The sequence below is a fragment of the Pelmatolapia mariae genome, linkage group LG5 (assembly GCF_036321145.2).
Source record: "Pelmatolapia mariae isolate MD_Pm_ZW linkage group LG5, Pm_UMD_F_2, whole genome shotgun sequence".
Lineage (NCBI taxonomy): Eukaryota > Metazoa > Chordata > Actinopteri > Cichliformes > Cichlidae > Pelmatolapia > Pelmatolapia mariae.
This window is the reverse complement of record NC_086231.1, coordinates 11,864,285-11,892,235: the sequence shown is the minus strand read 5'-3', so window position 1 is coordinate 11,892,235 and position 27,951 is coordinate 11,864,285. Positions and strand designations below refer to the sequence as shown.

At 39.5% G+C, this 27,951-nt stretch overlaps 1 protein-coding gene across 5 annotated transcripts; it reads left to right on the top strand.

The window, feature by feature from the left end:
- The first annotated feature begins 692 nt into the window (after positions 1-692).
- Positions 693-26,425, top strand: pxk (PX domain containing serine/threonine kinase). 5 transcript variants are annotated; one of them, XR_010093917.1, is made up of 19 exons: positions 693-904; positions 5,392-5,442; positions 6,648-6,695; positions 7,963-8,149; positions 9,550-9,627; positions 11,568-11,641; positions 12,409-12,483; positions 12,763-12,867; positions 13,639-13,740; positions 13,852-14,013; positions 14,233-14,350; positions 14,469-14,547; positions 15,743-15,791; positions 15,885-15,962; positions 17,021-17,107; positions 17,261-17,324; positions 17,555-17,614; positions 17,868-19,111; positions 22,536-22,626. XR_010093917.1 is itself a non-coding variant. In XM_063473683.1 (19 exons), exons 1-18 carry the CDS (start codon positions 803-805, stop codon positions 19,097-19,099), a joined length of 1,536 nt encoding a protein of 511 aa, XP_063329753.1. In that variant the 5' UTR covers positions 693-802; the 3' UTR covers positions 19,100-19,111; positions 22,536-22,644. The 5 variants fall into 5 exon arrangements, 3 of the variants coding, with proteins under 3 accessions (XP_063329753.1, XP_063329754.1, XP_063329752.1); XM_063473683.1 differs by having other exon boundaries at positions 19,083-19,111; positions 22,536-22,644; XM_063473684.1 differs by having other exon boundaries at positions 19,083-19,148; positions 22,536-22,633.
- Positions 26,426-27,951: the final 1,526 nt, after the last annotated feature.

Below are 27,951 nucleotides of genomic sequence, written 5' to 3'. Positions count from 1 at the left end.
TTTGAACTTCAGCTGGTTGTCTTGTCAATGTCTACATGCCTACCTGACTTATTAGATAATTATATTAACAACCAGTTGAACGTGTACCTAAAAAACTGGCTGGTGAGTGTACACTGGCAGAGCACTATTTAAAGCATTTCTAAATTAAACTCTAATCAAGTGGTCATAGTTAAATCTGATTAAATAATTTTTCAAAGGCACAAAACTTTTTTTTGTACGTGTCTGACTTCATTTTTTTCATTTATGGTTTTGTTTAAATATTGTTTATTTCAGATGGCTGTAGATTTTTATTTTATTTCCATTACTTTATTTATCTGATTTATGTCTATCCTTCAACCTGATATTCATTGTTTATTTTTTTGACATTTTAGACTAACTCATTTAAAGGCAAATTTTAAAAAATGTTGGTTGAATGAATGTGTATATGACTAATAACAAATAAAAATGCTTAAAGAAGAAATGAAAGAAAAAAACAAACATAATTGTTTAGATAAATTTTGACCAAAATTTTGTTAGTTAGAAATTCTAAGTAAGCAAAATAATAACTATCATTTGGAAATAATTTGAGAAACCATTCTTCTCCAAACCAGCAGATGGCGACGAAGCTTCTATACGTGTTTTCTCGATATCCAATTAAAACGGGGAATCTGCGTGACGTTTGCTCCGAGCTGCGCTTCCTGGTTACGGCATATCCAAGCTAGGCTATCAACTCGCTGGTTGTCTTCTCTCGGGTTTCCGCAGTTCGTCTTCCCCGCGGTGACAGACTGACATCAGATAGGACTTCCACCGCTAACCCTCCAGGATGTCTTTCCTGGAGAAGCCGGCCCCCGGCAGCCTGCTACTGGACGATACAGTGCCCCTGACGGCGATGATCGAAGCCAGCCAGAACCTGCAGTCCCACACGGTAAGTGTTAACCGAAAACCCCCGCCGGTTCACCGCTGACAGCCCGCGGCTTCAACAGTAAAATCGTTGTTAATGTTTCCTCGGCATGACTTACTCCTCGGTGCTGCTGTGGCTAAAAATATTAGTTTTCGGGATTTTTTTTTTCTTACAAGGAGGCGTTTTTAAGTCGATGGCTGTGTGGCTAGTTCAATTATCGGACACGCTGGACAAGACTAGTTTCGTTTTAGTGTAGTTTCCCAAACTGTTCCTGTCACTGATTTTTGGTAAGCTTTTCTGCTGATTACAGTGGAGCACTGACACTGGTTGCCCCAAGAGGATCGCTTTCATTATTATGCGGGTCCCCGTTTTTCAGTTATATACCAAAGTCCTTTAAAATATTTTGCGTTTTTAGATTATTGTTGAAACAGCAACACTCGTTGGCTGATGGTTTGTTTTTTTGTTCTTAATGGGCTAATTTAATATTCGGCATGCAGTCACTCTGAGATAACAACTCAACTATATTCTGTAGTTATTTTCTTCAGCTGCATTTTTTTTAGTGCTGAAAAACAAAAATGTGATTTTTGACAAGTTAACTAGAGCAGATCAAAGTGAGCGTGGGTCTGCGTATATGTAAGCTGATAAAATGTGTGATTATTATTAAGCAACTGCTGAAATCCACAGAAACTGTAAAATTATCGGATTTTTCATTGGAGTTTGGGGCGGTGTCTGATGGCGTTAGAGGCCAAAGATTTAGAGGCAAAAAGCAATGCCCATGTTACGTTATATCAAAATGTGCAGCGTTACAATGAGAAGCGTTGGTGAATAAAGTAAACTTGGTGTCGTTGAACTGTGGCGGTTGTCCGATAATGGGTGCATGGCAGCCTGTTTGTTGACAGTCCGGCTGCGATCAGCTGAGCTAGCCAGTTAGCTTAGCACGCTAATGTCAACACTGTAAAACAGAATTATGTCTTCCACTGAAGGCACCAATACAGCTGGATGTGAGTATTAATCATTAACGTCCTGTTTTCACGTATTTATTTATATCTGTTAATCCACGGGGTTATTGTTTTCCCTCATTCTTCAGCCCACAGTGAGAATAAACAAAAATAAGCAGCTCTCTGTCCGTTTAAAGCTATGTTTTGCTCTTTGTGTGATGCCAGAACTGTCACAAGACCTTTCCAGAGTTTCCCAACATGTAAGCAGCTCCAGAATTAATGCAGCTCTGAGAGGACAGGCCTCTGGTTACTGCACTGTGCTCAGGCAGTAAAGTACTGCTAGTCATTCTGCTCTATCACCAATTACAAACAGCTGACTACACAGAAACAAACACTGATGGGCTCCAGTCTCTCATGGGGTTTCGTTTACAGTGATGTTTCCAACACTGCATTACAGGAGTGCATGCAATGGGAAGAAGTCATTAGATGCAGGGTTCTGTTTTAATGTAATTATTTAAATCATGTTTATGATGCACATCATAAAGTCTCAGTGTGCACTATGGAGCTTTATGGTCTCATTTGGCAGGTGTTACAGCACCTGACACAATCCAGTCAGTGCAACTGTTGTTTTTTTTTACATCTGTGGTTATAGACTCACTCTCTCCACCTCCATTCACTACTCTGGGTCTAATTCATTAGGGCAAAAAAGAGACAAATCATCTCATAAATAAAGTTTTTACTGTTCTGTGGATATGTGAATAATTTCGTTATGGTGAGCTCTTCCGGCAGGTAATGTGCAGGTGAAATTCTGATGTGGTAACAACCTTAATTAGAAGATCCAGGGAATTTAAAGACTTGCTGTAAAATTTCATAACAGCTTTATTTCTGGAAAAAAATCTGGGGTGATTAGGCATTATTGGTCTGCGACTACAACAGGCACAGTGTTGTGTTAACTGCCTTAAAAGGAGTGTATTCATTTTATTGTTATTTTTGGCCATTAGATTAACAAAAATGCATTTAATAACTTAAACCCTACTTAAAGAAAATGCTGAAATATTTTTATCACAGTCCTGGTAATTTTCACTTGTATATATGGATGAAAAACTCTGATAAATTGGCTTTATTTAAAAAAAGAAAAGTAAAGCATTGAGTGGTGTAGCTAAAGTGGGGCAAGTTATACCATCATCTGTTTTGAGCGTGCCTAAATACAAAGGGCAAGTCACTTGCACTTAACAGTGTGCCAAAGTGAAAAAGTACTGCATTTTTAAATATAAGTACTGATTAAATACACATTATATGGAAAATGTTTGGTTGCCCCACTTTAGCGGATCATCCCTGCCTTCATCCCTGCCATCCTCCTCTGTCGTCCCTCTCGATGTCCTCTTTCACTGCATCCACTAATATTCTCTGCTCTTCTATTACTTCAACCTGAGCTGCCCCTCTGGCAGTACCTATTTCTGTCCTTTTTTCTAGTCCTGTCCATCCTTGTTCCTCTGTCCCTCTCATTGAAAATCTGAACATCTTAAACTTTGCTTCCGAAAGCTCTACTTCCTCTCTTTTTCTTAGTGGCTCCATCTCCAAACCACACATCATAGCAGATCTTAAAACCGTCTTGTAAATTTTCCCTTTCTCTCTTGCTGCTGTCTTTTTGTCACAAATGACCCTTGACACTTATCTCCACCAACTCCACCCTGCTTGCACTCTCTGCTTCACCTCTTGTGTGGATGATAGTAAACTCATCCACCTTCTACTGGCTTTCATTCCTCTTCTCTTTAATGCATACCTCCACCTCTCCAGACTCTCTTTCACCTGCTCCCTCCTCTCACTATAGATCACAGTGTCGTCTGCAAACATCATAGCCCGAATAAATCAAGTCAAGGTCGCTACAATGGTTCAGTGCACAAAGTATAATTCAGTGCAGCTGTTAAATAATAAGAAATGTCAGTTTTCTTTTAGGGTATTTCCTCCTTTCATCATCCTACTTCTGCTAATGCGAATGTAAACTGACACGTGTTTGTTTGTTCTTCAACAGTGATCTGAAAACTTATTTTCGTCTTATTTTCGCTTTGGACAAAGATTTGTGATATAATTCAACATCACCTTGTTTTGTTATCCAATCTGAGCAACAAAAACGAAAGTGAACGGAAACAGTAAAAAAGTAAAAGTTCTGCCTTTTGAAACCTATCCATGTAATATCTCAGAAAACTAGTATGAACACAATATTTGCTAGGCAAGAACAGGAAGTTCACATTTATCCTGACTGGTTTCTAAGATATACACATTTGGAAGCTGTACACGTCACTGAGTATAAAACATTTTATAAAGACATCGACTAAGAAAACACATTTGGTTTTGCAGCAGTTGTGTATAAAAGTCATCGGTCTGGCCACCTCTGTGGACCTCATGTTAGTGGCTTTACTTTATGAAACAAAAGGTTTTAAGAAAAGATAAAAAGACAGCAGTTCAAACGGTGAAAGAGGAGCTGATTTTAGTGGCATGAAGCTCCAAAATGAGAGATTGTATTAACAAACATCAGCTGGACGGCGGTGATTTCAGGCCTTTAGCTGTTTGTGAAGCTGCTCGGCTCACATGAATGCACGATTGCAGCAGAAATCTGAAGCTCTGAAAGCTTGAAATAGACGGTGAGTGGACTGAGAGGATTAAAGAGGGGAAAATGCAGGGTTTACACGCTCGGTCCCGTTTTCATATTCATGTCCATCGTTTCTGACGGTCGAGATAATATTTTGCTCAGCAGCTTCATTGCAAAGATCTGTGACAAAGATGGCATGAGCAGACAGATCCTCTGATCTGGATCATTTATGTGGAAATGAAACAGAAAGGGGATTCACCCAACATGTGTGAACTCCTTTAACGGTGCCTTTCCTGCACAGCTGGCCTCGCTGCAACAGTTGTTTGTTTTGTTGTTCAATTTTGTTTTCTTTAAGTGTTTTTATTAATTTTTATTTACTGTTTACTACATTGGTGCAAGTGAGTGGATTTTAGTAACAGTTTTAATCATTAAAACATGAAACCTCATTAAAATCATTATCCTGCTTCCAATTTGGCTTTGGTGGAAACTTTTGTTTTTCACATTCACTCTTCACCTGTCCATCCATCTATACTAACCTAACCAATCCCCTTCCTTCCTTCCTTCCTTCCTTCCTTCCTTCCACTCTTCACCTTTCCATGCACATCCATCTTTCTTTCCTTATTTTTCCCTTCCTCTCTTCCATCTATCCTCCTTTCTTTCAATTCTTATTTGTTTTCCATCCATCCACCTCCCTGCCTTGCTTCTTTCTTTTCCTTCCTTCCTTCCTTCCTTCCTTCCTTCTTTTCCCTTCCTTCCCCTTTTCCATCTTTTATTCCTTTCTTCCTCCATCTATCATCTATCCATTCATTTTGAATTCCTTGCATCCTTCTTTCTTGCTTGCTTTCTTCTTTTTAGTGACTCTAAAAGGTTAAATGTAATCCAAGTGAAACCTTATTCTCAGCTCTGCCTTTTGTTTTAAATTACACAATTACACTATATAATAAAACAATGGTTCTATTTTCTATTTTTTCTCTGTCTCTCAGGAGTACATCATCCGAGTCCAGAGGGGTGTGTCTTTAGACAACAGCTGGCAGGTAAATCTTCTAATAACAGCCTCAAATTGGTCACCTGGAGAATCAATGGCCCAACATCCACATCAGGCTGAAAATCACATACTGTACTACAGCTGCCCTCACAAACGTTTAGATTGCGTTTGCTATTTCATCCTGGTTTTTATTTGTTTCTGTGCATTTTTTTTCTCTCTGTTTTCTGATGCGTCTGTTTTAGTCTTTAGCAGAAAATTGAAGTAAAATAAATGTGATTTAGAAGAGAAGTAATTGTTGCTATTGTTGCCGGATATTTACTTTAACCCATGTGTTAAACAAACTTGTAGGACTGCTGTGTCATGTGTACAAAATTGAAAAAAATCCCGTTTCAGAGTGACAAAGAAAACCTCATTTTGCATACGTTTGTTAACTCTAGGCTGAATTGCAGTCATTTTTTATTATCGTGTTCCTTTAAAATCTTCCTGAAAAGCCTCCAGCTGATCCAGAGACTATAAAGAGAGAGCATATTTCTCCCACACTGGCTTCTCTTCATTGGCTCCCTGTTAAATCTAGATATGAATTTCAAATCCTTCTCACATACGAAGTGTTGACTAATCAGATCCTATATCTCTTAAAGACCTCAAAGTACCGTATTATCCCAGGAGAGCATTTGCTCTCAGACTTCTGGTTTACTTGTGGTTCCTAGAGTATTTAAAAGTAGAATGGGAGGCAGAGCCTTCACCAAGTAAGGCCCCTTTTCTTTGGAACCCGCTCCTAGTTTTGATTCTTTCTTACTTTCCCTCTGAAAAAGCTGATGGGTAGGGCTGGATCAGGTGACCTTGGAGCATCCCTTAGGTACGCTGCTATAGGCTCAGACTGCTGGGGAAACTTCATGTGATGCACCGAACACCTCTTTATACTCCTGATTTGGTTCTCTCTGTGCTACTCTTCTGTCTTCTCTTTCCTGCCCAACTGGATCTACTGAAGCTCTCTTCCTGTTAAAAAGGGAGTTCTAAAAACATCATTTGTTTATCATTAGTTTAGTTTTCTTTTTATGATTTTAATTCACAGCTTGCTGGGAATATCCAACCAAAATGTTTTTAGTGTTAAGCTGTGCAACTTGGAGGAACTTTAAAGAAGGCAGGATAGATATGCTCCCCTCACATTTTGCCTTCCAAAGTCAGCGTTTAAAGAATCTTGATGACCTGTAACGCTGCAGTCCTGACAGGTGTGTGTGTGTGTGTTTGTTGCAGGTGATTCGACGTTACAGTGACTTTGACGTTCTTAACAACAGCCTGATGGTGAGTTCCAGTCATGAACTGCATGACCGCGAATGAAGTATCACTGTGATAGACACAGAGATTGACTCGGTATGTAGATTGTTTCATTGACGTTTGAGCAGATTAAACATTGAATTCGTTATGCTGCTCGCATGAACGTCGTGGAAACAACACACTTGGAGACATCACATTAGCTCACAGTAGTCAGCTGTGGAAATGAGCAGCAGTAATATGTGAGAGACTTGTTACTCTTTTGCTACGAGTTTTTTTAAAAATGGCAGCAGTCCACAGACTAAAAGTGCCTTTAAAATGGCCTGTATTTAGACACTCATACAGCCACTAAAACAGTGTTGCTCAATCTTCTTCCTGTGCGTGAAAGCTCAGAGACGGTTGGTTACGTCCGGTTCAAAACTCTGCTGTTTACATTTGCCAGAAGCCTCGGCTGGTGGTATAAGAGGCCGGCAGTCATCTCTGCACTGATTCATTGTTATTAATGCGCAGCTGTAGTCTTAATTTTAGAAAGTATACAGAGACAAAATGCCACAGGTCTGCAGTGTACAACTACACACAGAGAGGAAATAAAAGCAATGGAGAATAGTGGAAGTGCAGACACATACAGTAAGTAGGTTTTATGGATGTAAAATTCACATTAAATGTTTCTGTAATCTAGTGTTCCTCCATTTTCAGATAAAGTAGAACAATGCTTAAATTTGGGAAACCACAGTGTGCTCAGTCTGCAAAGCTTCTGCTGATCAGATTATGTTGTGGTTGCTTTTTTGGCTCTGCATATTTCTATGTTGCAATATACAGTGATGCAATACATATAAGAACATGAGCAGCAAATATTGGCACATGGAGGAAGTTTGCCTTTCAAAGCTTTCTCCCTGACAGAAACAGACTGAAGAAAAGATCATTTCTAACTAATAATAACACTAAACACTTCAGTCAGTTATCATGTCTTCCTGAATGTAACAGTCAGTGGAGCTGGGTTGTATCTGACTGCTGAAGATATGGTTGTTACTTGTCTCAGAGTAAAGACATATAATTCCTGGATAACAGGAAGTTAAACGTTTTTCTGCTGAGGCTCTGCATGCTCATTTCCTCTCCGTTGGTCTCACTCTGACCCTGACGTCCCATCAGTCCCCAGTCTTCAGTCAGCATGCAGAAGAACTGTGGAAAACACAGTGACTGTGATTTTTCTTTCATGTAGTGTTCCAATATACAGAAAAAACATCTGTTTAAGCCTGTTGATCAAAATATGAACCCTTTTCTCTGTCCTCCTCTTCAGGTGTGCGGCATCACCCTCCCTCTCCCTCCTAAGAAGCTCATTGGAAACATGGACCGGGAGTTCATTGCAGAAAGGCAGAGAGGTCTGCAAACTTATCTGGACACAATTACCCAGCATCCTCTGCTTTGCAGCTCCCTCCCAGTCAAGAAGTTTCTGGACCCCAACAACTACTCTGCCAACTACACAGGTTTGTTCGCTCTCCGTTTACTGGATTTCACACACGTCCGTAAGCTTGGCGATTCAGTGGATGTTTGGGACACATTCCTAAATGATCCTGTTAGCCCCCTCCTCTCGAATAAAACGTGAAACGGTTTCAGCTGATTTGATGCCAGAAGATGATTTGTGTTTAGCTGTAGACAGAAAAGAGCTCGCAAAAGCTCTTTGGCCACCAACAACAAACACATGCTACACAGCCTTTATCTCACCTGTTTGATGGTGTTTAGCTGCATAAATGGTCCCATTAGGACCCAGGGTTAAGCAACAGAAAATAGGACACTATATAAAAAATGAATATTTTATTATTTTGTTTTCATATGCAGGTATGAACCTACAAAAGTAAGGTTGGTTTCTAAAATGTGACTGATGGGACTTAAAGGTGCAATCATGTCGGTTTGGTTTGGAGATGCATGAAAGGGTCTTGTGACAGATACATTTTTGTAGTTTTTAACATATTCTGACTTTGGTGCGACAGAGTGATTCAAAAGAGACGAAACATGAGACATGTTGCTGTTTTTTTTTCTTGTTTTTTTTTTTTTTTTTAAACTTTAGTCATGCGGTTAATGTGATAAGATCAGCAACACACAATGACTGAAGCAACATCCGTTACTTTACAATACAGCCGTTCATGATTCATAACGATTGGTTATTTATTGCATATGAAACAATTTTCTGTCATTGTTGATTTCTTTTGAAGATTCAGAAATCATCAGATTCTCTGAGTTCTCCCGCCCAGCTGCCACCAGAAAAGCCAGAAACACAAAAACGATAAATCCAAGATGATGTAACGCGTCAGTATCAGCTTAGGGGTCATGCACGTAAAAAACGAATAAAAATAATAAAACACATTTAAAGCTTTATGAGCTCCAGTGAGCAGGGTTCATATCAGATTTGTCTTAGTTGTGAGAGCTGTCGTGTCACCTGCTCATCATTCCCACTTTCTGATATACCGGGAAGCAGATGACATTAAACGGACTGTTAGGAACAGCTGTCACGTACAGTATTTGGGCAGCTGTGTCGATGTGGCTGGTGTTTTCACAGTGTGTGTATGATCACTACAGTATGAGGTTCTGGAAACACTGCAGCAGGAACTAAAAACTGAATGGCACATCTAGATTGCAATCCTGCAAGATACAGAATCGAAATTATATACGGGTTCAGAAGTAAAAGGAAGCAAATTTGTCATGGGTCTCTTCCCAGTTTATTTTCTGACTCCTCATATGAAGATTTGTTTGTTTTGGTATATTTCCCACAATGGCTGTAGTCTGAAAACTCATACTTGCAGCTGCCGTGAGCCCATACTCAGAGAGAATGTAATTTAAGGAGTCTTTAGTTTCATTAAAGTGTACTGTGTGGCTCTCTTTCTCTCAGAAATTGCCCTGCAGCAGGTCTCCATGTTCTTCAGGTCAGACCCAAAGTGGGAGGTCCTGGAGCCTCTCAGAGACATGGGTAAGTTTAAGTCACATGACACATTAAAAAGAAATCGGACTGATTCAGTTATAAAGCATTAGTGAATAGAGTGCTGTGACCGCAGTGTTTAGAGCGTTGTTTTCCTTTCTAATTAAGATGATCATGGAGGGGTTGGTGGTGTTTGTTCAGACCTTCCATCCAGCTTCTGACATCTGTTATTGTCAATTTATGTTAATCCTCCTACACTTTTTCTTTTAGATTAAAATGCAGTAACTATGGGTTTGTGTCGGCCATTATTTGAATAAATTGAAGTCATTCATTTAATTTATTTTTTGATAAATAGGGAGTAAGCTCAGTGTAATTGAGGATTGACATGTTTCTTTTGTATTTTGTTTTTTTCTTGTTTTGTTTTTCTGTATTTTTGCCTGTGTTTTATTCATTTTTGATTGTACAGCACTAAGGTGCACCCTTGTTGTTTTTAAATTGACTTAACTTGATCGCTTTAGCCTTTACAGCTGCAAATGTAACTATGAGAAAATGCTAACTGCTAAGAAGCTGGAGGAATTTTAGGGGGTGGCACAGAAACTAAAAGTATAATTGTTCTGCTAACGGTGACCGGCCAAACCAGTCAGTTACGACTGAAGCAACAAAATCCGTGCAGCCTATGAGAGCGTAAAGCTGGATATGAATTCAGTGTTTTATTTGTGAGAGGAAGCCCGTGAAGGTGCCTGCAGTATATTATAGGGGTGGGTTTTTATAATCGATTTATCGATTAAAATCGATTCTGGCTTGGATAACGTGAAATCGATTCATTAAAATCCTGAATCGATTTTTTAATATAAATTTATTTTGCCCGAAATGCCAGAATCTCAGGTGAAACCTCACAAAATTTCAACAACCACCAAACAGCTAAGACAGTAAATGAGAGCAGGAACACGGATTCTGCACAAGGATGTAAACACACAGTGCGGACCTGCGCCTTTCTCACCCGATGGCACGGACACGGTCGGGGCTGAAAGCCGACAGCTCGCTGATTCTGATCTGTCGGCGGGTCCGCGCTTTGTGTTCACGCCCTTTTTGCGCATTCTAAAGCTGTTAGTTTGATCTCTCTCCAAACAATATTGACCGAACCAGCAGCAGAAGAAGATCCAAACTACGCTTCACATAAACATCGTCATGAATTCACTCTGACTTTTACTTTTTTGCTGCCACCACCATAAAATCACACTTCATGCACAGCTCTCTCTCTCTCTCTCTCTCTCTCTCTCTCTCTCTGTACTTCAAGAACAGTTTCCCGTCTAAAAATCTGTTTTCTGCATTATTTGCTTGCTTGTTACGCACAAGTCTACTGTTGTTTACAGCGCTGTCAGCCGCTGTTTTTTTCCCTTTTACATACTTCCGAAAAGAAAACTTTCTGTCGTTCAATACTGAACAAATTTAAACTTTTTAAAATTATGCAAAATGCAAAACGCTTAGCTCTGTCTCTAATAAAACCGCTGTAACGTCAGAGGTAACATTCATATGTTCATTAATGGTTTTCTTTCGTTTTTGATGTACTGCAGAATATTTTTATAAAATCCCAGGCCAGGAAAACCACCTTCATGTTTTTTTGTGTTTTATCTTCAGCTACTTTGACACAACGGCATCTGCTGTGAGGCTTATACCTTTGATAAAGTCTTGCGTGTGTCAGCTTCCTTTTTATAGATACAAAAATATGTAAATGTACTGATCTGAATTATAATATTTCTGACTGTCAAAATTTCCCAGATTCAAATCGAATTGAATCGAATCGATTCGAATCGAATTGAATCGAATCGTGGATCAAATCGATTCGGGACCTTGTGAATCGGAAAGAATCGATTCTAGAAATCAGTGACGATACCCAGCCCTAGTATATTAGACTAAATGTTTGACTCTTATTGGCTGAGTTACAGTTAAAGTGAGGCCCTGTTTTCTGTTTGTGTGGGGGTTTTTTTCAGGCTGGAGGATCAGAAAGAAATATTTTTTAGTCAAAAACAAAGAGCAGACCAAAGAGAGGTACCTGCTGAGCTGGGTGAGTAAAACAGAAAGAATTTCTGTGACACTGAAAAATGATGAGTTAAAAAATATTAATTAAATATAAATGGTGGCTAAATATCATCTTTTGCCAAAAGCCTCTTCACTGCAGACAACTTGAAAGACTTTGGAGCTCTTGCAGGCCCTTGTTTGATGAGTTATATTGTGGAAGCACTTATCATAAATATTTATTTTAATGGTTAACTGCATGTAAAGCTGCATGTATAGAATCGCCAATCAAATCATATGAAAACTGGTTTAAAAGTTTGCTAACTTTACCATAAATTACATTTTAAAAGCTTTTTGGAGAGATGGAGATTGCCACATCTCTCTGTGTTTGTAAGTCTGCTAAGGTGACTTTATTGCTCTTGACCTCTGGAAACTGATCTATGACTCGTGAGTTAAATCCTTCATATTTCAGTGTCTCAGCCTCCAAACTGATGGCAAGAATGTCAGAAATGCATTATTCAAATAATCTACATTAGATAGCACATGCTGTAATCACCAAAATATTTTGTTTTATAAGGTACTGGCTGAGTTCAGAAGACAGTACACAGAAACAGTTTTCAAGAGTTTAACAAAAATATGTGGAAACAAGAAAAACTTTGCTCTTTTACATATGACTTTTTTGGTAAAAATGTGACTATTAAGTGACATTTCTTCCCTCAAAAGCTCAGAAGAGATCAAATGATTGAATAAAATTAGGTGATGTTATAGTATCACCCAGCAGGGAGGGGTAACGTGTGTGTGTGTGTGTGTGTGCAGGTGGACCTGGGTCCTGATAAGTTCCTGTCAGACAAAGACCTGCAGTCAGCCATAAAGCTGTTGACCAGCCTGTCTGTACGTATGCACCACATATTTGTCCAAGAATTAGACAAAGCAATCTGTGACATCAGAGCTAGCTAGTGACGTGATCATGTACCTTAATTTGTTAGATCAATTTAGAAACTGTTCATTCTGATGAATTGTCAACTGACAATCCAGCTAAAGCTAACCAGCTTTGCACATAAATGGCAAAGTTGACTTCACTATAAATGGTATAACAGACAAACACCTGATCAGACTTGCATATGTTTCCAGTTATCGCCTGTAAGTGATTAAACTCCTCTTCCTCGACAGATCCCATATCTCTGTCCACTGTTGTTCTCTAGCACCAGTGAGTCTTCAGCGCTGCTCATCCGGCCGTTCAGTGAGAAGGGCTCTCTGAGAGACCACATCTGTAAGGTAAACAGTCTGTGTGCTCGTGTTTCAGTGCTCCAGTCAAACTTTCAGGTAGTCGAACAGCATCTGAACCAAAGAGAGGCACCCTGAAATTTCAGCCTGATTTCACGAGTCACAGTTGATGGAACCACTTATCTCTATATACACGTGGTTTATAGTTTTTTTGCACTATTCGTATTTTCCCAGTAAGTCAAACTACAATGTGTGAAACCAACAAGACAAACCACTGCTAGTAGTTATTAAATATTAACAATTATTAACCATAATCCCTCTACCAAAGTCAAAAAATGCAGTTTTGTCAGATTCTGCCTGCATTAAAATTGTGCCGGGAATAACACCTGACTTGCTTCCGCCCTACTCAAGACAACTCCTGTCAGTTGTGCTTAAAGTAGCGTTGGGTCTACTTTTTGCAGAAGCTGTGTCAGGCTACACAGAACAAGTGAGGGAGGCAGGAAGTCAGACGTAGGAACGACAGGGAGAAACTGATTTAAACACCCTGAGTAGACTAAACACTCCTAAATGTCTCCCTGTGTGATATGAAGCCATGGCTGAGCAGCATCAGTTGTTAAATTTAAAATAAAACATCGCTGGTGTGCTTTTTACAGAATAACATTCATCATATTGGAACACACAGGTTGCATTATGGGACTTTTATTGCATGAGGAAGGATTCCTGTATGCGTTGCATTGGTGTGTTTCCTTAAAATAGGCTTGATCAAGCTGTGTTTGTCAAGTTGGTCAAAAGTAGTTCAAACAAAAATCTTCCTTTGTCCAGGTGAAGCCCAGGGAGAGTTACCTGAAGAAGTACTGCAATCCAAAGAAGAGAGAGGGCCTCGAGCTCCCACACATAAAACTGTATGGCCGACAGATTTTGGAGGTACAGAGTCACATATACGTATACACTCATATATACGTATACACACACATATGTATGCACACATACATATATATACATACACTGTGTGACTATCTGTGTGTTTATATCCAGGGACTAAAGCTCCTCCATGACGCTGGTATATTTTTTGGTCACCTGCACACGTCTAACGTTCTTGTCGATGACGGCGTGTGTCGACTGATGGATGTGGAGAATGGCATGCTGGGAGTTCCCTCTGCACTGCGACCTGCCTTCACCCAGTTCAGGAAAATTAACGTATGTGCACACACTGAGTTTGGATTGGCCTGATTAGTTGAGGCTAAAATAAGACCTAAACCTAAACACAGAGATTCTTTTTGTCATTGCTGTAGTTAGTGTGACCTCTGAAATGATTTATTAAGAACTGAGAGACTAAATAAACTACGTGTGCCAGATGATCCACAAACTGTTGTTTGAAGGTTTGAGAGACAGAAACTGTTTGTGTGTTCACGGCAGACCACAGAGAGCATTGATGTCTTCTGCTTCGGACATTTACTGTACGAGATGACGTACGGCCGACCGCCAGACAGCGTGCCCATTGAGCAGTACCCCCCTGCCCCCTCCACAGCTGTGGGTCTGTAAATACACACACACACACACACACATCCTGTATTTTAATATGTAGAGACTGAATGTCTAAATGGAGCAATTGCAGTTTTATTGTTGCTGATCTTTGATGGTTTATTTTTCAGTGTCGGTGCTGCAGTCCATTCTGTCCACAGAAGCCTGTAAAAGCGGGATGCCAACAGTGTCGGCACTCATGCAGACGCCGTGAGTTCACCTCTTTTTAGTTTTTAAAGTAAAGCAAAGCTTGAAAGCCCTCGGGGAGTCTTTGTTATCCCCCAAGTGCACATAGGAGCTTTTTTTTTTTTTTTTTTAAGTTATGTCTATCCAAACCCAAAAAAGGACTGTAAATGCATGTTCTCTCCATCGTGTCACTACAGCTGCTGATTTATAGGAGAAGCTGCAGAAATCTGCCAAATTTAAAGATTCACATAAATCAGCAGTTTGTCTGCGGACAGATGACCTTGTTTCAGTTTCTGTAAAATGAGGTTGTCTTACAGTATTGTTTCCCCACCATCAGGCCAGAGAACCAGGGCCTTCCTTCATCTGGCTTCTTGTCTCTGACTTGTTGACATTGTTAAACTTGTCAGGGGCCAAAGTCCCAGCTGGTATAGTTCTCAGGGTCCTCAAAAGCATGCAAGCCTGCCCTCTTTGGGACTGTGACATTTGCACATGAGTGGGAGAGGACTTTCCAGCTAAATTACTCCTAATTCAGTTACGCTTTTTCTGTGTGAAACAAACCTACAGTGGAGAGGATGAAAAGAACACTTTATAAGGCTTTTATACAGATGGTGTGATACATGGCTTTTAATGCCTTTTATTTATTTATTTTTAGATAATGAGGTAAGCATATGTTCAAATAATCCCTGTGAGACAAGGGTTCAGATGTCAGGCTGCTATAAACACTCAGTTTAAGACTGTTTTTAGCTTGACTGCCTGAAGGACTGATGAGCTCATGTTATGGCCACTGTCTGTTTGTCCTGTTACACCCGCTTACAACATTGGGATGAGATTAATTTGTGCTGACTGTTTCACCCTCTTTTACTTCTCAGTAGATTTTAATATCATTTGTTTTTGCAATACAGCCAACTAGTGACAACGAAGTGTTGTGCTGTGTTTTTGTACTTCACACATTACAATAGCCTTTGAGTAGTCAGGGATTGTGAACTGGGTGAGCTACTGCATCACTGACATTCTGGTTCTGCTCTTGGCTCTGTATGATGTCAGCGAGAGTTGGACATCCTCATGTGGCCGCATTGGGTACACAGCTTTGTCTGTGAGAGCTAAAGCCTCAGCCACTGCCTGTTCAATTTTGTGTTTATGAGCGGCAGACAGTCACATAAAAGCTGAATAAAGAGAAGTGTAAGGTTTATTTTTCTGAGCCAAAGTTTTTGTTTTCCAGGCTTTTCAGCGATGTCCAGCTTCAACGTTCAGAAAAGCTCCAGATTAAGGTGAGAGGTTCAGTTTGACGTTATTGCCGTGAGTTCGTTCAACAACAAAGATGAAGAATAAAAATAAATAATATCTTAAATATCCTCCTCCAGGTCCCCGGCAGGCTGAAGGAAGCACTGAAAGCAGCAAAGGAGAGCCTGGAGAAAAGGCTGCTAGAGGAGCAGAGACTGGTGGGTCAACATTCTTCTGTCCTCCCACAGTACTTGAGCAATAATTTCTCTGCATTGCTGTTTGTTTCTTTTTTTTCTTTTTTTCTTTTTTTTTTTAAACTTTTGCGGTTTAGCTCAGGCTTAATGCTCCACAGATCACTGTATTTCCCATAATCCTTAATAATGTAGGTAGAATATTTCCAAGTCTGTCCACTCTGTCGGTAGACACAAAAAGAGGAAGTTTCAAGCTTAAGACAGCAACTTTGTAGAAACTTGCCTTGATTTGATTAACACAGACTGTTACGGGAACAAAGACTCTGTATTTTCCCCACCCTCCGTCACTTGCATTAAAAGCACACAGGAAAGTATGACCAGTATGAGTAAGAGGAAAGATTTAAGAGAGACCTGAAAAAGTGTGAATCTGTTCTTGATCAGTTTGGTCACAGTCATCCAGGCTGGATTTCACCAGAAGAGAAGAACATGGGGTAAAAAGCTGTGTGAGCAGCATTGTTAGTAAAGTTCAGCTAGTAGGCTGACATGTTGTGACATGAATCATACACCTGGTGTCTCTTAAATCACTGTAAACATTTTGGACTTCTGTGTGAAACAAATAAGGTGAAATCAGTTTATGGCTATAGACTGTATATTAAAGATGGATGCGACTTACAGATGCTTTAATGCCTCAAACCTGCACTATTTCTAACAGCCAGCAGGGGGGGATCTTTTTTATCCTGATGAGTTTATAGCCTGAGTCGCTAGCTTCAAGTCTAAATGAATACAAATTGATGTTCAAATGCTTGAGGCTTGAGCTTGAGGCTTCTAAGGTTTTGCCAGTGGATGATGTAATGTTGGCTATGTCCATCTGTTATATACAGTCAAGACTCAAAACTCTTGGGTGACCCAGAAAAACAAATTTATTCTGGTGTTATTTGCTTAATTTGTTCAAGAATATTCAGCGTCAGAAATACAGGATACACAGATCTACGAGCACGTCTAAGTGCAGTGTTACAGGGTGGCCAGTTTTTATGAGAAATTTCCTGATGTTGAAAATAACTTTCTGTATGACTGTCTGATTGCAGCTGCACCAACACAGGAGGTTGACCAGAGCTCAGTCTCACCACTGCTCAGAGGAGGAGAAGAAGAAGAGAAAGATCCTGGCGAGGAAGGTCAGCACGCACCAGCAGCTCTAATTAAAGTTTAACACTTCCTCTGTGATGAAAACGGGTTGTTGTTTTCTGTCTGAAGTGAAATACATTTGATATACACAGCCTACAGATCGTTCCAGAATTAAACACACAGCTATGTTTTTATGTTTGCAGAAGTCCAGACATTCAGCTTATGAAAATGAAGAAGATGTCTCGGTCCGAAACAACAATAACTCTGGTAGGTCGCTGCTGTTAGAGGCATTTCTTGGCACACGAGCGCCGCCGCCATCTGTTAATGAGATCAGGAAATTAGGACAGAGTATGTGAGGCTGGCTGTGATGGCACATGCAGCTTTCATCTGTTACTGTTAAAGAGACCATCTAACCTCTAACATGCCAGGAGATGTTAAAGTTAAGAGTCACTCTCAAGTTAAAGATGATTAAAGGGGTTTCTTTGTCCCGTCTTCAGGTTCTGGAGCTAGTTCCCCGCCCACATGCCCCTCCTCCCCCACTCCCCCATCAACCACAGGTACGTCTGTCAGACTGTCTTTACAGCTGTCACTTTAACTGCCTGTTTTTCTCCCACCTGTCTCTTTGTTTTGGACATTGTCAGACAGACTGTGTCGGGCCCCCCTGTGACGAGAATCAGCCAGGGCTGTGCTGTGACTCACATCAATAACAGTTTTCATCTGAAATTTGCCTGTTTGATTATAAAGACTAATCATTAACTTGAAATGTCTGTCTCTGTCTCTTCACTTCTTCTCTCATCGTGTGGTTTTCAGGCAGGTATCTGTCTCTGCAGTAGTAGTACATCTTATTGACTTTGTTTTGTCTCTAGGTAGGTGAATGCAGGGTGGGAAACCTGGATGTTTCATTTCATATTTTAAACTTTAAATCTGCCAAAATTTTGTATTTTTCTTACTGTTTAAAAAAAGAAAAATCTACGTGCTGTGTGTCGGTCCATCCCCAGTGGTATGAAATATTGATGTAGCCACAGTTTCATCATCTGAAAACTGAACCACAAGCTTCTGGGATGGTCTGTTTCACACAAACGGCACCAGCAACACACACAATGAAGAGGGTTAGTTTATAATGACTTGAAATAGGTTCAGCAGAAGCTGATCTGCTATAGCTTCCTGTGTCAGAGCACCTGTCAGTCAACACAGCCACGCCCAAAACTCAGTTATCAAGGTGGTTAAGCTTTTCATCCATCCATTCTCTTCCACTTATCCTTAATATAAGATAAGCTATAAAATATATTTATCCCACTCAGATAGGAAGAAGGGAACTGTCCGAAACCAAAGCTGGATTCGGCACTGTGGGGATCGGAGCAGTTTCAAGCAGCATCTAGAGGACCTGCAGGTGTTTTCCCACCTTTCAATCTTACTGCAGATGGAAATCTTGAAAAACAGCTTTATAGACGTAGTGTAATTTAAACAATTTTTTTTTTGTTTTAGTATTTTACTGTAGTTTTAATACCTCAGCCTCGTTTGAAAGAAAATGGGATGGACAGGCAGACAAAAGAAAACCATAAGACCTTCAAACACTTTGAGGAAGGTTCTTTAATTTTGGTACAAACCATAGACTGTATTTAGAAGATGGACATAGCCTTTCTGGTATTCTCCATTTCTACACTTGGCACCCAGATTGTGCTTTTTTTCCCCTTTTTTTTTACTTAATAGCAAAGCCCGGTTTGCGCTGGCACTTTATGCCATCTAGATTTCTCTGAAATATATTTAATCTAAACTTGGTTCAAGACATACATCTGTAAACTGTACATCATACAGAGCAGCAAGAAAAATGTAAAATGTCACCAACTTAGCAGCAAAACTTGCTGACACAAAAACAACACCAGCTTCCTTCCCTGCTGTTAGTGTCTCCTCTCTGCTTTCCTCTCCCTTCTCGTCCTGGTGATACTGTGTAAATGCTGATTGGTCCACTGAACAGATAACCGTCATCTCCTTCTCTCTCTCCTTCCTGTGCTGTCTCCACTGTAGAGCATGCTCCATTCTGACCGTGTCTTTGGGTAAAGTAAAAGATTTCTGATGTCAATGATGATGAAGGTCTCCGGTGTTTTGTTTTTTTTTAAATTTTTTTTTTAAAGCTGTTGTATACCCCAGTTCCTCGTTACAAGACCTGGTCACATTTATGAAGGCCGCTAATGAAGGAAAGAGATTGATTTAAACTGTTTGGTCTATTTGTAACCAGACTTTTATACTCATGTCCATTAATCCTTTATCTTTTTTTTTTTTTTTTTTACGCTGTCAAAAAGTCTTTGATTCAGAAACATCAGCAACGTTTGATCATTTCAAACCAAACTGCCAAACTGAGTTTATGTAATCACTGTATCTTATTGGCTAATCTTGCTCTCATAGGTTTGAGTCCTGAAATGAAGAATGAAAGAACTTGTTAATGGGGGTGTATGCACATCTTTAAAAAAACCTCACAATCTGCAATGATTTCCAAACATCACAGGCGGTCAAACTCCTTCCTGACTTAGACCGGCTGTTTTCATTGGAGATTGTGATTGGTCAGCTTTGCCTGGTCAGTCTGTTAGAGCACGTCTGTCTGTCTGTTTTGTTTGTTTTGTCTGATGGTTATTTGGTTAGGGTGAGGTATCACTTTTTTTTTCATCATCATCAGTCCAACACTTTGTGAGGTGGTATTAGTTGAATTTTCTCTGTGCCATTAGCTGTGAAATGTCTTTTCATTTTACCCCCATAGCTTTTCCTCCCTGCCTTACACAGCTCTTCTGCAGATCACAAAAAACTATCATTTTATTTAAGGTTTTTCTGTATCTTTTTTTTTAATTTTTATTACATATTCAGATAATTCTTCGTCCACAGCAATCTTAAAGAAACTAACTTTTGGATTAAATGGGTGTTTTTATTATGCATATATAACTGGCCAAAACCTCCTTCTTTAGGCCCAGCAATAAAAACATCTCATCAGTTTTATTTAAACCAAGTAAATAACTGTTCAGAGGGGCTTGAGGTCTCTCCAAACCACAGACGGTCTGAGAGGTCAAGTCAGTGCTGAAGACCCTTAAACCTGTCAAGGCCAGCAGGCGGCGATTTGTGTGGTTGCAAAAAAAAAAAAAAAAAAGGCAGCTGTATGGATGTATACGGGGGAAATGGGTCTTTCCTGAGGAGTTAATGGGTTCAATTGGTAGTCTCAGGTCATACTGAATAAAACATGAAGTCCATTTTGTAAATTGTGATGATCATAATAGTCAGAAAGAACCATTATCTTCCTTTACTTGTCATCTCTGGCTTCTAAACACCAAAATGAATGAGAATCAGCTCGAGCCTTCGTAACTAGACTAAAACAATGGGTGCCGCTGTGGCAGCATGGTCAATTTTTAATTATTAATTTCTTATTTTTTTAGTATTATTATTGTTTGTTTGTTTTTTATTTATTTTTTTATAATACTGTTTATGGTACAAACCTGTCGTCAGTTGGTCAGACGCATTCTGTAGGAGGTGGCATTGTCAGTGATGACAGGTGCCATTAAAACTGATGTAAACTGTACGATTTTGTGATCAATTTAAAAAAACCAAAAACTAAACTTTAAACATTCCAGCTCATTACAGTAACAAACCTTTACAAAACCTAATAACTGAAACAATGTGACACTTAAATCGGGTGCACAACATGTGGTCACAGATTTCAGTTCAAATTTGTCGATTTAACCGTGAAATGTGGTCTCACTGAGAGTGTAGCTGTGGACGCTAACAGAAGAGTCATCTGAATATTACATGAAAAATCCCTGAAGGTCACTGTGGTTGCCAAACGTAATGAAAGTCATCTTGTCACACAGCTATCCTGGAGAAAAATCAGTCGCCACAAAAGGTTCTGCACTCGCTAAATTATTACAGTTGGATTTTTATGTTTAAAAAAAAAAAATGTCACTGAAAATCTCATCCCCAAACACCCTGAGTGCACAGAACGGTTTCTCCAGGTCGGCTGCCATCTGTCAGACTGATGGATGTCCTTTCATTATCTCACGGATTATTCACTGTGGAGTTGGCGAACTCCAGTCACGGCTATTGGCCTCCGCTTTACCCACATGTTAACGCTTCCCAGCATTTTGCTTCTTTGCCTGTAATCCCTGGCTTTCACAGAGCTTGGGGATGCAGAATGGCGCAGCTGTAAGAGGCGAAACGGGTTTGAGTTCAATTCACCATCAGTTCAATGTTCAGGAAACAAAGGAAAACGAGGCCAAAAAGCCCCAGAATGCACTGCTGTAAGAGTCGTCCAATCAGAGAGAGGTTGGAATTCTGTTGCTGTGGATGAAGTTGGAGGTTCTGGAACTTCAGCTGAGCATTCTAGAACTCTCTGATTTCATTCTGATAGAAGCTGGTACTGAAGTTCATGACTGCTGCTCTAATTGGAGCCGTTTGTATAGAGAAAAGGACAAAAGAGACCTCACTAACTACATGTGTATTAATTTTAAGAACCACTAGACTGTGTTTCTCACAAGTATTTGGGGAAAACATGTCCGAGTAGTGTCAGGAACTGAGAGTTGTTCCATTGAAATTGATGATGGATTGAGTTCAGCCTGGTCATAGTAATATCTGAGATTGCTGCTTTCACAAAGATAAAGTCTCTCTGGAAACAGCGTCCATCTTTTCTTTAGACACATAAAATATCATCAAGACAGTATCTAAATAAAGTACATAAAATGCATTTATGTGATAGAAGTTATGTATTAACGGGTATAAATTAGAGCTGTGAGGCATGTGTTCCATTTGTGACATATAGGTATGTATATTTTAGATTCAGTGCAAAGATTAATTCTTCCCAGTGATGTCTTTTGTAATCACACACCTAGAAAGACTTAAATTATGCTTCAAAGGTGGCAACAATTATAAAAGGTTTCCTTAAGTATCAAAGTAATCCAATGATTCATGGATAAACTTAAAAGAGAAACGAATAACCAAAATGTGAACAGATACAGGCCAGTTAAGTAACCATAAATATCAAAAATCCCTTTGGTACTAAACTTTTGTCCCAGTTTACAAAAAAAAATACATTTGTACCTCTAGATGACTCAATTGAAAATTTTCTTTTGCTTATTAGAAATGAGCAAAATGGCTATAAATTATCAAATATTATACAAATTATAGTCGTGGATACCCAAACTTCAGTCTTACTGTGTTTCTTTGTGGAACTGGTTTACTTTCTGCCAGTGTTAAGTGTCTCCATTAAAACTGACAGTGGGCAGGTTAGTGTTCATGTGGAAATAATTAGGTGAAACATGATCATATGGAAGACCTTTCCTTGTTTAGCGTTCCAAGCTCTTTTAGATCCATAAAGTTTTCCAGGTTACTTCAGATCAGAACCAGATTCCAGAGCATCTTTGTGCAATCAGCTGCAGAGGAATGTTCCCTGAAACCTTTGTTTTTCTCTAACACTTCCTCCTGTTTATGCTTCTGTCTCGTACCCAGGATCCCACACTGCTCCTGCCCCTCCACCTCCACCGCCACCTCCTCCCCCCTTACAGGACTCATCCTCCTGTCCTCCTCCTCCTCTGTCCTCCTCTAATGGAGCGGGAGGAGGCCGTGCTGCCTTGCTGAGCTCCATCCAGACCTTCAGTAAGGGCAAACTGAAGAAAGCCGATACCATCGACCGCAGCAAACCCATCGTCTGACCACGTCGAATGACACAATCTGTCCTCAATATGGCAACATGACCGACACACCAGTTCTGCACTGTGGTGAAGGCCCTCCCCCAAGATGTGAAAAAATCACTAACAAAAGATCCAAGTACAGTTTTTGTTTTTATTGCTGTTTCTGCTTTTTTTTTTTTTTTCCCCTCCTGCTTTTTTTAACTTTTAATGTATTGCTGTGGTTGGAGTGACTCGAGGACAGGTGGGGTAAAATGGCGACCCCTGTTTGCCCTTTGAAACATGCTGGACAATCTTAGGCACCTTAAGGTTTTGTCTTTTCTGGTTACTTTGTCCTTAAAAGACAGACGACGGATAAAAACCGGGAAACTGAATCGGGTGAGCTTTTCTTCTGGCTGATCTGCGGACAGCCAGCTGGCTTAATTTTTGTTCTTTGTGCTCGTAAAAGTAGCACTTAAAAATGTGTGAGAAGAAATTGTGGAGCAACCATGGATTCCTGCCCCCTGCTCGATGGTGAAGTTGCATTTTGTGGATATAGGACTCTTAATTTCAGTACTTCGATGGTGTGAGAGTGCTTCACCAGTCCTGAGTATGGAGTAGACCAAACTTTCCTTTTAAATCATCTCTGACTTTTTAACATGGAGCCTACAGGCTCTGCTGAGCCAGTTTCCTCACAACTGAGCTGCAAAACACACCTACAGGTTGTCTCTGTCTGTAATTAACTCATCGTCATGCCTTGTATTAAATTAAAACAAAATACCAATGCAGTGTGTTCAAGAAAAAGTCAACTTCCTGGATTGAGAGTTTGAAAGCAGAAAAAAAGTTTATTTGTTTCTTATTGATCTGCAGATATTTTTCTGTTGAGTATCAAACATCACATTGAAATTACAGACAGAAATGACTGGAGAGCAAAAGTGTTTGTTGCAGCACAAAACAGTGGAGGTTTAACTGGCGCTCTGCTCATTGGTCTGTTTCTCTACATTGCATTTCCCCCAGTTGTCTCCACAGTTCTTCAGACTGTACCCCTCTCTCTCACGAGCTCTATAAGCATGAAACAATCCCAGTTTAGATTGATTCTGAACATCTTTATCTCCTTTTTTTCCCCTTCTTTTGGACCAAACGGGCGAAATATTTTGCACGAGGCAGAGCACAAAACGAAGAGCAGCTAAATGAATAGGAAGCTACAAACTACACTACGTGTGTTTTCATCAAGCTGTTTGTTTGTGCACACTTATTTGATGATGGCATGAGGGGGCAATGAGAAGTTTAGGAGAAATAACCCCCCCCCAGAAATAAGAGGTGGGAAAAGTATAATGGAGGGAGATGTGATGTACAGTGTTTAATAAATTTATTAGACCACCTGTTATTAAAAAAAACCCCATTAGATCAGAGTTATATCATTATTTATGAGGCAAACTGAATTCATCTTTTTACAGCCAAATGTGAGCCGGCACTCTGGAGTGCTGTGAGTGGAAGTCAGAAATAAATCAATCAACATTCAACCACAAGCTTTTCTGTTCAGAAATGCATGTAAATGACTCTAATTTGGCATCTTAATCAAAATATATCATGCTTTAATTTTGTTCTTGTAAAACAGTAAATTTACAAATTCATGGATAACAAAAACAAGTATATTTTAGCATTAGAAATATTTTGATTCAAAAACTTGCACATTCTGCTACAGAAATGAATAAAAGAACAAATTTGTTAATTACCAATACTGATTACTTATGCAGCTGTGGCATAAACCTTATGCTGGGAGGTGGACTAATAAATTTAGGCGCTGTGCGTGAAGCAAGTAACATCTGTGTGGAACGCTGAGGAAATAAGGTTTGATTGTGTGCATCCCAGCTCCTTTAACTCACAGTTGATGAAAACAGTTTCCCAGAATTCTCCTTAGCTCTGCACTACAGTTGGATTAAAGGGAAATGAACAATAACATTAATGTTCTCACCTGGTATCCTCACAGTCTCTCATTTTAGTGCAGCATGAATTTAAAATTAGCAGCCTGCTGTTGAGGTTTATCGTACATCATTACGTCTGTACTGCCCCACATCAGAGCAACTTGGATGCACAGCGACGAGCAGCTCGGCTTCTGATTGTGCGCAGGGTCTTAAATTAATCTCACATCACATTTTCTTCTGACCTCAAGTAAATCCTCAATTTTTTTTCCTGATTTTATTTTGGTCCATCGGTCTCTTCACGTCACTGACCAGGGTCCAGATCATTTCTAATAATCCTTCCATTCACAAGTAAACTACAGATAATGCGTTGACATCAACATTACAACATTACATGTACTTTTGGGAATAGTTAACCTAATGCCACAAACTATGGAAGTTTGATTGAACCAAGGCTTTAGATGATCTGTAACCGGTTTATTATTGTCCTGAGTGTATTTGGGAAGATTATTCTTGCTCATATAACTGTTTCCTTCCAAGCATGCAGTGCTGTGTAACATTAAACACAAATAACATTCAGCACTAAAGCTTTGTGGATGAAGTGCAGCCCCATAGAGCTCAGCTCGCCTTCAGGATTAACTTCAGACCCTGGTTTCTGATTTTGATTCTTTAACATTTGTTTTTTCCTCTGTTTTAATGTTTGTGTCCAGACTTTTGTTTGTTTTTATTGTGCCATACCCATTTGGGTGATAGTGCCTAAAGAAATCTGAATGTTTTTTGTTATTGTACATGACAGTATGTCACATTGAGCTCATCGGTTTGTGTATGGTAGTATGCCAACGCTTCAGCATGTGGCTTAGAGTGGTTAGCAATTAACAATAGTCCACGTGTCTATACAATTATTAAGCATTACTGAGTCATGATGTTATCAGATTATTTGTCCTTTCTGACAGCAGAAAACCCAAAAATATTCAGTCTGCAGTGAAAGAAAGCATTTGAGAGCAGATAATGCTGACTCACTACTTTTCAAAATTCTTGGCCAATAAGTTCTGTGCTTTAGATCCATTTCTGTCCAATCATCATGAAGGTCATCAGCTTTTTTAAGTCTAAGTCTGCTGATGATACAAAACAAAACAAAAGTCTTTTGAATCATATTTGATTCAAAAGAGGCAGACTGATTGGCCCTGTACTGAGTTAACCTAACAGGGCTACAACCTGATTTAAATTTACTGGACAGATTTGTGGTAAAACTTTGTAAATCTGCAACAGAAAACACAACAGGTGAATAATTATGCCTTTAAATTACGTGCAACTTTTACAGCTGTCACCACAGGGCAGACAGGACCCACTGTGTGCGACAGAAACTGTGGCCACCTGTGGTGATTTATTCCTGATCACCCAAATTGTGTGCTGAAGCGTTGGTGGCTGAATCTGGAGCTCAGGTGAATCCTGTAACCTAAAGACTCTTTAAAAACCAAGTTTTTAGCCCTTCGATGACGGCTCAGTGCTCAAATAATTTACTTTCATCATTCAGTGCAATCAGCCCAGCGTGAATGCTCATTACGTTAAACCAGAATGTGTCTCTGCAGCACTTTAGAGGGGTGGAAGCCCGGTCCACAGGGATGTTTGTTAATAAAAATAATCCAAGGCAGCGAATTCTCTCTAATCTCCTGAGGAGTGTATTAATGCAGCTGCAAGAGGACCCCCTCATCATCAGCAAACGTGAAATGGATTTGGCATCGCTGCTGTGATAAATAATACTTGTATCAAATGAATAAACATTTGGGGGAAAAAACCAGTTTCCTGTTTATTTCCACATGTTTGTTACAGTTGTGATGAACAGTTGAAGATGGAAAAGGCATGATGTGACATCTTATATGGAAGCTTATCAAAAAGTTGAAAGGTTTGCTCAGGGAGGGATTCTTACAGGTAACTAAAAGATAAGTGATGAGGTTGCACAGGTGGAAGCATAAAGAGTAGTGATGTAGCCAGAGCTGCCTGACAAAGAAGAGTTCCCTGAACACAGAGGAAGGGTAGGTTTTATAGAGGATCAACTGAGCGCACGTGTCTCCAATTGACCTGAATGTTTGGCCCTTCCCATCTGCTTCTGTTTGGAAATAAACTGATGAGGTAGGTAAGCAGACCATAACATTGCTAAAAACCCAATATTACTTGGCCCTGCATATAAAACATATGAATATATAATGTTTTTCTCGTTTGAGTCCAGGAAAGTAATATCGCTCCCTCTTTGGTGTCCAGAGCATTTACTCAGGGGCTCTGCCCACATCATGAAAAGTGGCGAGAGTGAGACGAGAATAAAGAAGCCCTGGCAACAGTCATTGACCAAAATGAGGCATCCATCCCTCCGTGACACGGACACAGCTACATCATCAACTGTTTTGTTATAGCTATGTTATAACTATTACCTCTATTTTGTGGTCTCAGGTGTAACAGTGTTAATTGCATTTTTTATATTTATGGTCACTTTTAATTTATTTCACATCGTGACACAATGTTCAAGGTGAAATGAACACAAGGTTGGATTATTTTAATGTTTGAATTAAAAGTTGTTTAAAGCATCTTCCTCCTACCTTTATTTGTATATCCCAGGTTTGGCCACACCTCTTCTATATATATGAAGCTAAAAAGACTTGTGCAAAGCATACACCTTTGCATCTCTTAGTTATAGCCTCCTGTCTCCTCTCAGCACAGAAATTAGTACTGAGACTGATTTTGATGTTGGAGGACAGGCAACATTAAATAAATATGCACGTATATGTAACTTCTATTTGCTATTACGTGATATGTACGTGACAAATAAACGGATCTTGAATCTTAAAACAAGTACTAATTTGATAAATACCAGTAAAGTTAACCTTCAATATATAATCACACATGTCATACATAATCATACAATCATACATAATGTGTGTGTGTGTTATAAATGTTACAAGTTCAACTCATGTTTTCACTCATTTTCTATGATGATATCTGGTAAACTGACAGTACCATTAGAGCTTGATCGGAATGAGGATTGGAAACATATTTCTTAATGGATATGAAAAAGTTTGGAAACTAAACTTGCTGACTTACAGTCAAACATAATACAAAAACAAAAATTCTATTGTGGCATACTAGAAGAAAAAAAAACCCTTCACAAAGTGCCATTTTCCATTGCCAACTTGAATGTGTGTTACATGAAATAATGTCAAAGTGCACAGATTAAATTAAAAAAAATGAATGAAAAAGTAGTGAATCACACTATTTATTTATTTATGCATCTATGTATGTTTTGCCGTATTGGTCTTCCATACATGACGCCTGCGCGGCTCCGTG

Bases quoted from the DNA above. Each gene is read 5' to 3' on its own strand.
- pxk (XM_063473682.1), top strand. From the start codon at position 803: ATGTCTTTCCTGGAGAAGCCGGCCCCCGGCAGCCTGCTACTGGACGAT. The intron at 905-5,391 runs GTAAGTGTTAAC...TCTGTCTCTCAG, and splicing joins AGAACCTGCAGTCCCACACG to GAGTACATCATCCGAGTCCA. The intron at 17,108-17,260 runs GTCAGCACGCAC...TTATGTTTGCAG, and splicing joins GAAAGATCCTGGCGAGGAAG to AAGTCCAGACATTCAGCTTA.